At 70.5% G+C, this 14,253-nt stretch overlaps 5 protein-coding genes across 5 annotated transcripts; 1 reads left to right on the top strand and 4 right to left on the bottom strand.

Annotated features, from left to right (window-relative positions):
* Nucleotides 1-1,987: 1,987 nt before the first annotated feature.
* AURANDRAFT_16762 (hypothetical protein) lies at nt 1,988-2,323 on the bottom strand (the record flags this gene model as incomplete). Its single annotated transcript, XM_009035592.1, has 1 exon — nt 1,988-2,323. A coding segment is annotated over one exon (336 nt), but the record flags the coding sequence as incomplete, so codon positions are not given.
* Nucleotides 2,324-4,696: 2,373 nt separating this feature from the next.
* On the bottom strand, nt 4,697-6,412 carry AURANDRAFT_4677 (hypothetical protein; the record flags this gene model as incomplete). The annotated part of the gene is made up of 2 exons (XM_009035293.1): nt 4,697-5,106; nt 6,034-6,412. Coding segments are annotated over 2 exons (789 nt in total), but the record flags the coding sequence as incomplete, so codon positions are not given.
* A 1,729-nt stretch (nt 6,413-8,141) lies between these two features.
* Nucleotides 8,142-10,609, top strand: AURANDRAFT_70967 (hypothetical protein; the record flags this gene model as incomplete). The annotated part of the gene is made up of 2 exons (XM_009035608.1): nt 8,142-8,473; nt 8,603-10,609. The coding sequence occupies one exon, from the start codon at nt 9,119-9,121 to the stop codon at nt 10,607-10,609; it is 1,491 nt and encodes a 496-aa protein (XP_009033856.1).
* Nucleotides 10,610-10,864: 255 nt separating this feature from the next.
* Nucleotides 10,865-11,170, bottom strand: AURANDRAFT_21220 (hypothetical protein; the record flags this gene model as incomplete). Its single annotated transcript, XM_009035591.1, has 1 exon — nt 10,865-11,170. The coding sequence occupies one exon, from the start codon at nt 11,168-11,170 to the stop codon at nt 10,865-10,867; it is 306 nt and encodes a 101-aa protein (XP_009033839.1).
* A 21-nt stretch (nt 11,171-11,191) lies between these two features.
* Nucleotides 11,192-11,464, bottom strand: AURANDRAFT_17773 (hypothetical protein; the record flags this gene model as incomplete). Its single annotated transcript, XM_009035590.1, has 1 exon — nt 11,192-11,464. A coding segment is annotated over one exon (273 nt), but the record flags the coding sequence as incomplete, so codon positions are not given.
* Nucleotides 11,465-14,253: the final 2,789 nt, after the last annotated feature.

Genomic DNA, 14,253 nt, shown 5'->3' with positions numbered 1-14,253 from the left:
GACGGCGCCTCGAGCAGGTTCGAGCTCTCGGCGTTCGTGCCGGCGCGCATGCACGGGCAGAGGCACTGCATCATCGTTGTGTTGTGTGTGTCTGTTGGTGATCGATTGGTGGCGTGCCGAGCGTGTTATGTCGTGCGCCTGCGCCGGCGAGGTCGCGCCGCCGACGACGACGCTGTCGACGCGAGGACGCGCCGCGACGACGACGAGGTGCGTCTCACGACACAGATCACGGACAGGTGGAACGTCGGCTTCGAAACAGCACATATGCGATGGTGAAGCGCGCATGGCAGCCCATGAGCGGCACATAAGTGCCCCGTGAAGCAGCACCGATGCCGCGGCGATGAGCAGCACCGATGCCGCGGCGATGAGCGGCGCCGCGATGAACGACAACAACGCGAGCGCGGCGATGGCGTCGCGCGTCGCGTGCCTCGCCGGCGCGCAGGCGAACGCGTCGGCGCCGCTGCTCACCTTCGTCGACGACGAGCGAGGCTGCGGCCTCGGGTGCCGCTTCCTGCGGCTCACGGCGGCCTTCGTGGCGGCCCTCGACGCGCGCGCGGTGCTCGCGCTGTCGCCGGCGTCGAATTGGTACTACGCGGGCGACTGCGCCGAGGGCCACGCGTGCTACTTCGAGCCCATCACGCCGCGCGAGAGCGCCGTGGCGCTGTCCCTCGGCGCGCGGAAGCACGCCCACGCGGACCAGTGGGAGGCGCCCGGCCCCGTCGGCGGCGGCGCCGTCTTCACGCGCGCGAGCCTCGACCGGTTCTGGGGCCACTACCGCGTGCGGAGGGGCCGCCGCGCGGACCACGCCTGCTTCGCGGGCGTCGCCGACCCCTGCGAGCAGTCCGCGGCGGCCGCGGCCTACCTCCTGCGGCCGAACGCGGCGCTCCGGGCCCGCGCGGCGGCCGCGGCGCCGCCGCCGGGGCCGCCGTTCCTCGCGGCGCACGTGCGCCACGGCGACAAGTCGCGCGAGCGCGCGCCGGGCGCGCCGGAGGTCGGGCTCGCGGCCGTCGTCGACGCCGCCGCGCGGCGCTTCCCGACCGTGAGGGACGTCTGGCTCATGACCGAGGACCCGGCCGTCGTCCGCGACGCGGAGCTGTTCCCGAACTTCACGTTCCGCTACACGGACTTCAACCGGACCAACAAGGCGGAGCACGGCCTCTCGCCGGGCGACGCGCGGCGCCTCGCGGCCAACAGCCTCGCGAATCTCGTCGTCGCGTCCGAGGCCGCGGGCTTCGTCGGCGCGGACGACTCCACGTGGTTCCGCCTCGCGCTCCTCTTCGCCTGGGGCGCGACGGGCCGGAAGCCCAGCGTCGCGCTCCTCGGCCCGTCGCGGTTCTGGACCAAGGGCGGCCTCGGCTCCTGCTTCCGGCTGCCGGACGCGTGCCCGCCGGGCGACGGCCCCTGCGCTCCGGGGGGCTAATGATTAGGAGCGCTCGCTCGGCGAGGAGCGCGCCGCGAGAGGAACGCGCGGGGCGGGGGGCCGTGTGGGCCGGCGCGCCGCGATTCGGGGGAGGGGAGAGGGAGCTGCCGCCCGGACGGGGGTGTCCTCGCCGGGGCTCGAGGCAGACGCGGAAGGTCGCGCGTAAAAGGTGGCGGTGTTTCGCGGGCCGCCGGGGCGGCCGGCGATGAGCGTGTAAACTTGAAAAGGAGAAAAGGGGTGGCCGTCGGCGCCGAAGCGCCGACGGCGTAAACTTGAAAAGGGGTGGCCGTCGGCGCCGAAGCGCCGACGGCGTAAACTTGAAAAGGAGCGACGGGCCGAGGCGCCCGTCCATGGGAGAGCCGATCAGCCCTTGTTGGCGCCGCCGCCGCGGTTGCGGCCGCCGCCGCGGTTGCGGCCCTCGCGGCGGCCGCGGCGGTTGCCGCCGCCGCCGTCGTCCTTGGGCGGGTTGGCCGCCGCGGCGGCCTGGGCCGCCTGCTGCGCGGCCGTGGGCACGGGCGCGCCGCCCGGGAAGCGCTCCGGCGCGCCCTTGTTCGGGCCGTGCGAGCAGAAGAGCCGCGGCTGGACGTCGAGCGACTCGTTGAGCAGGGACGAGTTCTGGAAGCGCTGGATCATGGCCTGCTTGCCCTGGATGCGCGCGTAGGTGATGGCGCAGACCTTGCCCGAGCGGAAGCAGGTCCAGCGGCGGCCGTTGAACTCCTTGAAGAGCCGGAGCGCGTCCTTGGAGACGACGAGGTTGATGAACGCGTAGCCCACGTTGCACTTGTTCTTGAAGTCGATGGGCAGGTAGAAGAAGTCGTAGGTGTTGGCGAACTTGACGTCGAGCTCCTCGAGGACGGCCTTCTGCGTGTACTTGTTGGGGATGTTGCGCACCATGAGCGTCGTGCGCGCGTCGCCGCCCGCGGCCGCCTTGTTCTGGTCGAACGCGAAGTCGCCGTGCGTCGCCGCGCCGTGCATGTGGCGCGGGTCCGCCGGCGGCGGCGCGCCGGGGTCGCCCGCGCCGCGCCGAGCGCGCTGCGTCGCCGCGCGCTCCGCGCGGCGCTCGCGGCGGCTCAGGGGCGCGCCGTCGGGGCCGACGGCGAGCTGCGGCGCCTCGGGCGCGCCCGCGAGCGCGTCCTGCCGCGACTCGAGGCCCAGGCCCCAGGCGTCGGACTGGGACCGCTGCAGGCTCGGCAGCGCCGAGCCGAAGAGCGACCCGACCCGGGGCTCGGACCGCGACGCGGGCAGCGCGCCGTCGTCGAGCGAATCGTACGACCCGAGGCCGTAGGCCGGCTCCCGCGACGGCTCCGGCCGCAGGCCCCAGCCGTCGCCGCCCCAGGACGACGGCTCCGCGTGCAGCCCCCAGGACGGCGGCGCCTCGTCGCGGCGCGAGCCCGCGCGCTCCGCCGCCGTGCGCCCGGGCGGCGACGCGAGCGACAGGCGGTCGAGCGCGTCGCGCAGGTCGCCGTCGCGGACGCGGTAGGCGTCGTCCAGATCGAGGAAGTCGACGGTGACGCCCGCCGCCGCCGGGTCGCGGGACCCGGGGCTCAGCTCGCGCGCCGCGCGCTCCGCGTCGGACCGCGCGAAGAAGGCGACGACGAACTTCGACGACTCCGGCCGGTGCTGGTCGCGCCACTTGTGCACGGCGGCGACGTCGCCGTAGGCGTTGGCGCTGAAGACGTGGCGCACGTCCTGCTCCGCCGTCGCGAGCGGCAGGCCGCTGATGACGACGGACGTCGGCGCGGGGCCGAAGACGACGCCGTGGCAGCGAGCCTCCGGCGCGTCGAGGCGCAGGTCGCCGCCTAAACGGGCCGTGGCCTGGCCGCAGGCGCGCAGGTCGTCGAACTGGACGAAGACGACGCCGAGGGCCGCGTACCTGGCGGGGTCGCGACGCGTCCGGCGGTTTCGTGAGATGGGGTTTTCGAACGCGGGGCGCCTCGCGAGTCGTCGACGCCCGACACGGCGCCGAAGCGGCCCGCCGCCTCGACGACGCGGTTCGTGTCGCAGACGCAGTCGACGACGACGAGGCTCCGCGTCTCCTGGCCCGGCGCGAGGAAGAACGCGCCGAGCTCGTGCTCGGGCGCCGGCGGACGGGGCGCCTCGACGCGGCTCGCGGGCGTGTACTCGGCCGCCGCCGCGGAGAACGACGCCGGCTCGTCGAAGGTCAACCTGCGGGCGGCGGGGGGTCGACGGGGCGCCGGCCCCGGGGCCCGAACGCGCGCGCGCGCGAGCCGTTCGAACGAAACCTCCGACCGCTCCCGCGAAACCGCCGCGACGCGTCGCGCGGGACCCGGGGCCGCGCTGCTCCGCGAGCTTCGACGCCAGGGAGTCCCGGGCCGACGCCGTCGACGCCCCGCCGCCGGACCACGACTCGCCGAGGGAGTAGGACCGCTCGACGGGCGGCTCGTCCAACGTCTGCCCATTCGTGGGCCCGTTCAAAAGCTGCGAGGCGCCCAGCATGCCCGGCGGCCTCGACATCATCCGCCCCCGACCGTTAACGGCTCTTAATTTACCGCCAGACCGATGCGTTGGGGGTCAGGACGGCGTAAACAGTCGCCGCGAGGCCCGGCACGCCGCCTCCGCGTCAAGATCTTCAGATTATCGGCGCTGGACGCGGCGGGCGTCCTTCGGCGCCCGCGCCGCCCATGAAGCCTCCATGACAACACGCAGTGCCCCGATCAACGTACATCTAGGTGCACCCGTACGAAATTAATTAATAAATATCAATCATCGAATTCCGGCCGGCGGAGCCAGAGTCATTAGTCGTCCATAGAGGCTGTACGTCGACCGCGCGCGGTGTCGCGGAGGTCCGCGGGCTGAAATCACGGCCAAAATTGGGTTATGGTCGTATCAAAGCAAGCTCGATGATATTCACGCGTTAATTGCACGTTTGCGATGACTTTTTGCGCGCGGTCGCTGGTTCGGGTCAGGAAATCGCAAGATTTAACTTCAACAAAAGTGCTGAAGTTCAACAAAAATGTTGACTTTTAAATCCAGGCTATCAGAATCTGAGTTTTGATCGGTGCACTGACAACACGTGCATAGCCGCTCTACATAGCCTCCAACTTACGAGCTAATACTTGGGTCAGCAAGCGCAGAGACCACAGCGGCACCTTCATGGCCCTCGGCCACAGCGACTACGCGGGAGAGGAACGCCGCGGCGCCAAGCACGACTCGCCCGCGCGCAAGCGCAGCATCTCGGGCTCGGGCGACGACGCGGCGTAAAGATAAATTAGGCTAGACTCGCGCGTCGAGGCGCGCGAGGGCCGAATTAGCTCTCTCGGCTCTCTCGTGGCCCTTGGCAGCGGCGCGCTCGAACCAGTATCTGGCCTTGCCGAGGTCGACTTCCGTGCCTTCTCCGTCCCTGTAACAGCAGCCAAGGTTAAACTCTCCACGTGTATAGCCTTGATCCGCCGCGAGCGCGTAGTACCGGAACGCTTCTTCATTTTGCTTCTCAGAATCAAGTGAAACCGCTAAATTGGATTGCGCGACCGCGAAGCCCTGATCTGCGGCCGCGCGATACAGCTTCATCGCCTTCTTCTTGTCCAGCTTGACGCCACTTCCATTCTCGTACAATAACCCAAGGCAGTTCATCGCGTCCACGTTTCCGAGCTCCACGGCGCGCTTCCAAATTTTTGCGGCTTTCTTATCGGATTTCACGAGACCCAACCGACCGAGGTGGTACGCGTCTCCCAAAAACGTAATCGCTTCCGGCACCTCGTTCTCCACATGGCGGCGAAGACGCGTGAGTTGCTCCGCATTGGTTTTCGCGCGCGGTAACCGACAGAGGGGACACGCGTCTTCGATCTTTTCTTGGCACGACTCGCAGACCAGCCGGCTGCAGCAGGTACGAATCACGTTCGTCCCATTCACGTCCCACTCCTCGAGGCAGATCGGGCACCGCGACCCGAGCCGCGCCGAGAGCGGCTCGGGCTCCGGGTTCGCCTCGCGCCGCACACGAGCGGCCTCGTGCTCCGCCGCGATGCGCGCGCGGACCTCGTCGGCGTGCGACCGAGGCGCGGGGCCGTAGAATACGTCCCGCGGCGGCGACGGCGGGGGCGTCGGCGCTTCCGCCCGCGCCGCCTCTGCGGCCTGGATCTTCTTGCAGACCTTCCGGTGGCCCCGGTCGCGCCAGTCGATGCGTTGGCAGTCCGTCGAACAGTAGGCCGTCGTGCCGCATCCTTGACAGGCCTTCGCTTTGTCGGCGCCGCAGATCGTGCAGGTCTTGAGAGTGTCGAGCTTTTTGCCCCTCGCTCGGGCCATGCGATTCTCATACTCCAACTTCTTCTCCCGCCACGACATGACTCTACGCGCGTCCTTGACCGGCGGCGTCCTGCTGATAGCGATCCAGATGGCAAAATCGCTCAAAATCTTACCCCAGGGCCGCGCACCCCTAGGCAACCCCTAGAGCATCGCGTTCATGCCCGCCCCTCTTCGGCAGCGGCGTCGGCCTCGCGCCAGGCGGGCTTCGCGTTCAGGAACGCGGCACCGGACCGCGAAGGTCGGCGCGGAGAGGAACGCCGCGGCGCCAAGCACGACTCGCCCGCGCGCAAGCGCAGCATCTCGGGCTCGGGCGACGCGGCGTGAAGACTTAGGCTAGACTCGCGCGTCGAGACTCGCGAGGCTCCTTGTAGCTGCCTCGTGGCCCTTGGCAGCGGCGCGCTCGAACCAGAATCTGGCCTTGCCGAGGTCGACTTCCGTGCCTTCTCCGTCCCTGCAACAGCAGCCAAGGTTAAACTCTGTACGTGTATAGCCTTGATCCGCCGCGAGCGCGTAGTACCGGAACGCTTCTTCATGTTGCTTCTCAGAATCAAGTAAAACCGCTAAATTGGATTGCGCGACCGCGTCGCCTCGATCTGCGGCCGTGCGATACAGCCGCTCCGCCTTCTTCTTGTCCAGCTTGACGCCACTTCCATTCTCGTACAATCTGCCAAGGTTATTCATCGCCTCCACGTCCCCGAGCTCCACGGCGCGCTTCCAAATTTTTGCGGCTTTCTTATCGGATTTCACGAGGCCGTACCAACCTTCGCGGTACGCGTCTCCCAGAAACGAAATCGCTTCCGGCACCTCGTTCTCCACGTGGCGGCGAAGACGCGCGAGCTGCTCCGCATTGCTTTTTGGGCCTGGCAAGCGACAGAGGGGACAGATGCCGGTGCCGATCTTGTCACTGCACGACTTGCAGACCAGCCGGCAGCAGCAGGCGCGAAATTGTTCGGCAGCATTCACGTCCCACTCCTCGAGACAGATCGGGCACCGCCCTCCAAATCGCGCGGACAGCGGCTCCCGGTCCGGGTTCGCCTCGCGTCGCAGACGAGCGGCCTCGTGCTCCGCCGCGATGCGCGCGCGGACTTCGTCGGCGTGCGACCGCGGCGCGGGGCCGTAGAAGACCTCCTCCGGCGCGCGCGTCGGCGCCTCGGCCCGCGCCGCCTCCGCGGCCCGGTCGTCACGGATCTTCTTACACGCCGTGCGGTGGCCCCGCTCGCGCCAGTCGACCTTCTGGCAGGCGACTGAGCAGTACTGCGTCGTACCGCACGGGCAAGGGAGCTTCGCTTTCGCCCCGCAAATTGTGCAAAGCGTGCGGAGCTTCGCGTTCTTCACCCGGGCCATTCTCTGTTCGTATTCCTTCTGCTTTATCTGCCAGTCCTTCGGCGCATCTCCAGAGCTCATCGTGCGCACGTCCACTCGATCAAGTGAGTGTAGTTCTCGGCGACTCTCGCCACTTCGACGCTCGCCAAGCCGCACGCCTATCCACAAAAAAAACAGCTTACGCCACGCGGCACCCCTCGCAGCCCGCCCGGGGCTCGCGGCCCGCGGCGTCGCGCTCCGCGCGCGCGTCGCAGAGCAGGACGACGTCGTCGACGTCCGGCGCGATGCGGCGGCGGACGGCGTCGGCCGCGCGGCGCGCGACGCGCGACTCGCGCGGGTCCGTGGGCCGCGGGCCGGAGAGCGCGCGCCGCGACGCCGCGAGCGCGTACCTAGGAAGAAACTATCACGCAAACGCAGGCGCCGCGGACGCGGGAAGACGCGCGCGGCGGCCTGCGTCGCGTGCGCCCCGTGGAGCGCGCGGAGCCGGAGCGCGCGCGCGTCGTCGGCCTCGTCGGCGGGCGCGACGGCGAGCGCCGCCGCGGCGTCGGACGCCGTCGACGCGGCGCCGAGGAGGAGCGCCGCCGCGACGCCGTGCGTCGTCAGCGCGTCGTCGCGCGGCGGCGCGATCGGCGGCCGGAGCTTCAGCACCGCGCCGAGACCGTGCTTCGGCGCGACGCGCACGTCCGCGGCGACGGAGAGCGCCGCGAGCAGGCGCACGTCGGCCGTCGCCGACGCGACGCGGCCGCGCAGGGCCGCGCGGAGCGGGCCGCGCGCGGCCAACGCGGCGCGCGCGTCGCGCAATGCCGTCGCCGCGCGCCCGAAATGCCGCCGCGCGGCCGTCGCCTGCTCCGGCCCGCGCGCCGCCGCCGCGTCCGCGGCGACGGCGCCCCGGAGCGCCTCCGCGCGGGCGAGCGCGACGGCCGCGCCCGCGCGCGCGTCGTCGCCTGTGTGCGAATCAACCGCCGGTTCGGGTGGTCCCGACCAAACTTCAGAATTCTCGAGCTCGATCAAATCGACGTCGATTCGGCTGATTTTTGGACGAATCGATTGCTCTCGTCGAGTTCTCGAAGCACAGCCAAAGAGGCTGACTGTCGCGTACGCTCACATTGAAGTCGGGTTGAAGATGTGCATTCGGCGCGGGTCGCCGCCGCCGCCGGTCGCGAAGAGCCGCACGCGCTCCAGTCGCCGTCGCAGCGCCGTTGGTCCGCCGCCGCGGGCCCGACGCGCGCGTCCGCGAGGGCGCGCCGCGCGAGCCTCACGGCGAGCGCCGCGTCGGCCCGCGCGGCGGCGCGCGCGAGGTGCGGGATCCAGGCGCCCCCGCGGCTCGCGGCCCGCTCCAGGCCCTCGAGCGCCTCGTCCACGAGGAGCTCGGACGCGAGGCAGCGGCAGGCGGCCCGCTCCCGGTCCCCGCCGCGCGCCTCCCCGCCGCCCAGGAGCCGCAGGGCGCCGAGGAGCAGCTCGACCGCGGCCGCGCGGCACCCGGAGTCCGCGAGACGCCGCGCGCCCCGCCGGAGCCGCGCGGCGCCGCGCGACCGCCGGTCGCGGCCGAAGAAGGCGACCCAGCGCCGCGCGACGCCGAGCGACGCGCCGCGCGCGCAGGCGCCGCCGCCGTGGCCGAAGAGCGCCCACGTCGCGAGCCGCGCGTCGCCGGCGCCCGCGGCCGTGCGCCAGAGCGCGAAGAGGAACTTGAACGTCTCGCCGGCGTCCTTGGCGACGACGACGCCGCCGCCCGTCGCGTCGCGCAGCGCCTCCCAGGCCGCGTGCTCGAGCGCGCCGCCGCTGCCGTCGAAGCCCCGGAGCGAGCGCTGGCGAGGCACGACGGCGAACTGGACGAGCAGCCGCGAGCAGACGCACTCCGCGCGGCCGTGCTCGCGCCAGTCGAAGTAGGACAGGCAGAGCGAGAGCACGGGATTCGGCAGCGCCAGCAGCGGCGAACCCAGCGGTGGATCCATCTCGCAGGCCATCCTTCTGTGCGCGAAATGCGGATACAAACTGACATGGAAGTTTTCAGTGAAGTGTCGTGAAGTATTAAGTTGTTGAGGCTGCCCACGCAGCCCGGCGACTTGCTCGGTCAGAGTGTCGCACGGGACATTTGTTTCGGAGTCGCCGCGCAGCATGGCCCAGCACCACCGCGTCGAAGATGACCTCATCCAGCAGCCCAACGACTGCAAGGCCTTCTGCTTAAAATACTTTTGCGAGGGCCAGCGCCTCGAGGCGTCCCTGGAGGAGAAGATGAAGGCAGAAAAGGTCGAGTGGACGGTGAAGTACCGCAAGCAGCGCGCGCCGGCGTCCCCGAAGATGTCGCGTACGCGGCGAATCCGCACCACGTCTAGGTTGGCCATGCTCATCCCGTTCCTGCTCGTGCACGTCGTCTGGTGGACGGCGTTCATCCGCTGGGACTCGTGGCACAAGTTCACGGACAAGGTGGGCCAGATGGACAAGTACAAGCACCTGCTCCGGAGCGACGTGAAGCCCTGGTACATGTCCGTGACCATGGTCTTCGGGTCCATGGTCGCGGGCATGACGTCCGAGGGCGGCGCGTCCGTCGCGTTCCCCGTGATGACGCTCGCGATGGACGTCAAGCCGCACGTCGCGAAGCAGTTCAGCTACATGATTCAGTCCGTGGGCATGACGGCGGCGGCCTTCGTGATCCTCTACATGCAGGTGCGGGTCGAGTGGAAGTCGATCACCTACTGCTCCATCGGCGGCATGGTCGGTCTCATCTACGGCCTCGAGGAGATCGCGCCGGTCCTGACGCCGCCCTACGCGAAGATGTACTTCGTCGTCATCTGGGGCTCCTTCGCGGCGTCGCTCTACTACCTCAACCGCATCCACGGCCGCAAGGTCTACCTCGTGCTGGACCCGAAGCACCTCCCCGAGATCTGGAAGTCCGCAGACCTGACGCCCTACTGGTGGGCGAACCTCGTGCTCAACTGGAAGGCGCTCGTCCTGCTGGCGGCGGGCTTCATCGGGGGCATCTTCACGTCCTTCGCGGGCTCGGGCATCGACATCTGCTCCTTCTCGGTGCTGACGCTCCTGTTCCGCGTCTCGGAGAAGACGGCGACGCCGACGTCCGTCGTGCTCATGGCGATCAACACGGTCATCGCCATGTGCTACTGCAAGTGGATGATGCGCGAGGGCCTCGAGGCGCTCGCCTGGGAGTTCTTCACCGTGTGCGCGCCCATCGTCGTCATCGGCGCGCCGCTCGGGTCCGTCGTCGGCTCCTACGTGCACCGCCTCGTGCTCGCGACCTTCGTCTACGTGACGGACTTCGTGCAGCTCGTGGGCGCGCTCATCGTCGTCCGGCCCTGGAGCGACCACAAGTGCAACAAGGACGGGGAGCGCGTCCCGCACGGCTCCGCGGGCCGCTGGCGCGGGACGAACTGCGAGCCGGTCCACCTCTGCTGGACGTCGGCCCTCCTCTTCGCCAGCGGCCTCATCGCCTTCTACATCTTCCAGCTCGCCGGCGAGAAGCTCATGGAGCGCAACGCGCGCATCGAGAAGGAGGTCCTCGGCGACGGCGACCCGGGCGACGTCGAGGTCGCGGAGAAGGCCGCGGACGACGAGAGCCCCGTGAGCGCCGTCGTCGTCGCCCCCGGCATCTGAGCCTTGTTTCTAGTCCCCCCTCATTAACATATCTGCTTCGTGTCAAGCGTCGCGGGCCTCCGGATCCGTATAGGCCCGGGCCGCGGCGAGATCGCGCCGCCGCTGCCGCCCAGGCGCCATGGCAGCGGCGCGCGCGATTGCGCCGCCGCCGCCGCCCCAGGCGACTGTGCGACGCGGCGCGAGTCGCGCGCTGCGTCGCGATTCCCAATTCCGGCGCTTCTTACCCGCCGCCGCCGGGCTTTCGCGGCCCGGCGCCTACTCGGACCACTTGGCGAGGCAGTCGGACATGCGGCAGATGACGTAGTCGTCGCCGTCGAGCTTGACGTCGGAGCCGGCGAAGTCGCGGAACTTGACGTACTCGCCGACGCTCACGGGGTTGGGCAGGATTTCGCCGTTCGCCGCGACGCGGCCCTCGCCCATCTTGACGACCTTGCCCGTCGACGTCTTCGCCTGCTCGGCGGCGCCCGGCGCGAGGGCGATGCCCGACACCGTCGTGTCCTCCTGCTTGGTCACGGACACGAGGATGCGGTCGGAGATGCAGCGGACGCCGGCGAAGGACATCGCGCCGGTGTCCCAGGCCAGGAGCACGTCGTCGTCGCGGATGAGCATGTGGTCCTCGCCGCAGTACTTGACGGGCGTGCCGTCGAACTTGCCGTAGAGCACGCTCTCGCCCTCGGCGACGGGCATCGCGATGAGCGTCCCCGTGTCCGGGTGGCTCCGGCCCGGGCCCGCGGCGACGACGGAGCCCTCGCTCGGCTTCTCCTTGGCCTGGTCCGGGAGCAGCACGCCGCCCTTCGTCGCGTCCTTCCCCTCCGTGATCTTCACGAGCGCGTAGTTGCCCACGGGGCTCAGAGCGCTGCCGATGGGCACGTCGTCGAGCGTGTACTCGCGGGCGACGACGCGGCTCGCCGGTCTCGCCGTCGGCGCGATCAATGCGCTCGCGCAGGCGAGGCACGAGAAGGCGAGCAGCCGCGGCGTCATGGTGCTCGAGGCGGCGCCGACGACGACGATGGACTTGCCCTCGTCGCTGCTCAGAAGTTCAATGCAAGGACCTTCAAGGTGCCGTCGAGAGAACGCGCGGCGGGCGCGGCGCGGCTTCTCGTCACGCTCTTCGCGAACTCGGCGCGCAGCCCGGCCTTGCCAATTTTCTCCGCGAACTTGGCCTCGCCCAGGTGCTCCTCGATCTGCCGCGAGAGCTTGTGGACGCCGGCGTTGCTGTACAGGCCCGGCCGCCCTCAGGCTTCCGGAGTCCACGAGGCTTCGCGTAGCTCGCGTTCTTGAACATCCTGCACGACACTGGTTACATGTGCAAGGCCGCCATCGCGACACGCCGCGTCGACGCCGCGCCGGGGTCCGCCGCGAGCACGCGGAGCGGCACGTCGAAGTCGCCCCGGCCCTGCGACGACGCGCCGACGAGCACGGCGCCGGAGCCGTACTACGCGGCCGTATTCGCCATGCGCGCACCGGCGCCCCCAAATACGAACTTGCATTTCACGCGCGACCCCAACGGAGAGTGGCGCTGCGGCGACGGGCAACGCGCGCGCGTCCCGACGCAGGCTGCGGACTTCTGCCGGCTGGCCGATCTCGGCCTCGTAGCCGACGGCGGCGAGCTTGCCGACGCGGCCCTGGTCGATCTGGAGCGCGGCCATTAGGTGACGCAGCTGCGGCTTGACGAAGCCCAGCAAGCCTCCAGCAGCGCGGCCTTGGGCCTCGTGCGCGCCCTCGACCCCCGCACCTGCTTTGGCGCTCTCCCTGCTTGCGCCGCAGCCCTCGCGCGCGCCGCCGCCGCCGCGCGCCACGCCACGCCCCACCGCCTCCGCGCGCCTCCGCGACGCGCAAAGAGACCCGCTCCGCCCCACCGACAACCATCATGGACTTTGACGACGTGCCCGAGGAGGTGCTGAGCCTTTTAGACGACGGCGGCGCCATGGACCTCGACTGGATTTTGGAGGACCCCCCGGCCGTCGCGCCGCCGCGGCCGTCGTCGACGTCGCCGCCGCGCGCGCGGCCCCGCCTCGAGCCGTGCGCCTTCGGGGGCGTCGAGGGCCTGCCGAACCTGTCGTCGGTGTCGCGGTCGCTCGCGACGCCGGCCCCGGAGCTCACGGACCTGAGCGCCGTGTCGCGGTCCTTCGCCGGCGACGAGTCGGCGCCGGCGGCGACCGTGCGGCGCCGCAAGGTGCGGGGGCGGCAGCCGGCGGCCATGGACTGCGACGAGGAGCCGCTGGGCAACATGTCGGCGGTGTCGCACTCGCTCGCGCACCTGGGCATGGTGCGCCAGTGCAACCAGGCGACGCCCCGCGCGCCGCCGGCGCCCGCGGGCCCGCCGCGCGCGCCGCCGAAGCCCGCGCCGCTCTCGAACGCGTCGGCCGTGTCGCGGAACCTCGCGCACGTCGGCGCGGTCCCGCAGTGCAACCAGCAGGCGACGCGGTCCGCGCCCGGCGTCGCGCCCCGCGTGCCCGTCGCCGACGAGGTCGAGCACGAGATCGTCGCCGAGGCCGTGCCCCTCGCCGTGGCCGAGCGGCGGCTCCGGTCCGACGACTCGGCCGAGGGCCGCGCGGCGTTCGACGCCGCGGCCGCGGCCATCGACGCGACGCTCCGCGCGCCGGCGGAGGCGCCCGCGGCGCCGCCGCCGCCGCGGCCCGCGCGGCGCGCGCGCGTCGTCGAGGCGGACCCGGCGAAGATGGGCAAGCTCGAGATCCGCCGCGCGAAGAACCGCGAGGCCGCGGAGCGCATGCGGCGCCGCCGCCGCGAGGAGCACGACACGCTCACGGCCCAGGTCAAGGACCTGACGGACGAGGTCGCGAGCCTCAAGCTCGCGCTCCAGAAGAGCGACGACGACAAGGCCGCGATGGCCGCGGAGCTCCGGCTGCTGCGCGGCGCCGCGGCCGCGCCGGCGAAGCCGGAAAGTCTCGTGCCCGCGGGCGCCTGCCAGGTCGCGACGCCCCTCCCCTGAGGCGCCCTAAGCACGTCTCTCTCTGTCGTTCCCCGATGCGCTCTAAAACGCACGTCGCTCTGTCCCTTAGTCAGCAGAACTTGCCCATCTTGTCGAGGTCCGCGTCGTCGGCCCTAGACCGGAACGCGCCGTCGTCGTCGTCGTCCTCGTCCTTGCCCCGGCGCAGGCGCACGGTGTAGTCGACGACCACGAAGGGCTTGGAGTTGTCCTGGACGAGCCAGACGACGCACGCGAGGAAGACGCCGCAGCAGACCCACGGCCCGTGGAGCGAGAACCGCTCGTAGCGGCTGTGCGTGTGGTGCGGCAGGATGCAGTGGAGCACGAGGTAGACCAGGGAGAAGGCCATGAGCACGACGACGAGCAGCGCCGCGGGCTTCTGGTGCATGACCGAGGCCACGAAGTTCACCCAGTACTTGGGGATGCGGACGCAGTCCACCGACCGGAAGAAGCCGCGGCGGGCTTTCGAGTCGTCGTCGTCGTCGTCGTAGTAGTCCTGCGCGTCGTCGCGGCCGCCGCGCCGCATGGCTGGCGGCAGCGCCCAGCGGCGCTGGTGTGGGTGTGGCTGGCCGAAGACGAGAGAGGCTGCCCCCCGGTCGAAGATGTACTGCACTTAGCTCATGTTGCTGGCCACCTCACCTCAATCTCTGCTTCGTGGCCGCCTCTCGTCGAGCTGTTCGCATCGCAAAGCAAT

Source organism: Aureococcus anophagefferens, assembly GCF_000186865.1.
Source record: "Aureococcus anophagefferens unplaced genomic scaffold AURANscaffold_3, whole genome shotgun sequence".
Lineage (NCBI taxonomy): Eukaryota > Pelagophyceae > Pelagomonadales > Pelagomonadaceae > Aureococcus > Aureococcus anophagefferens.
Note: the sequence above shows the minus strand (reverse complement) of the source record. Positions and strands in the feature narration are given on the sequence as shown.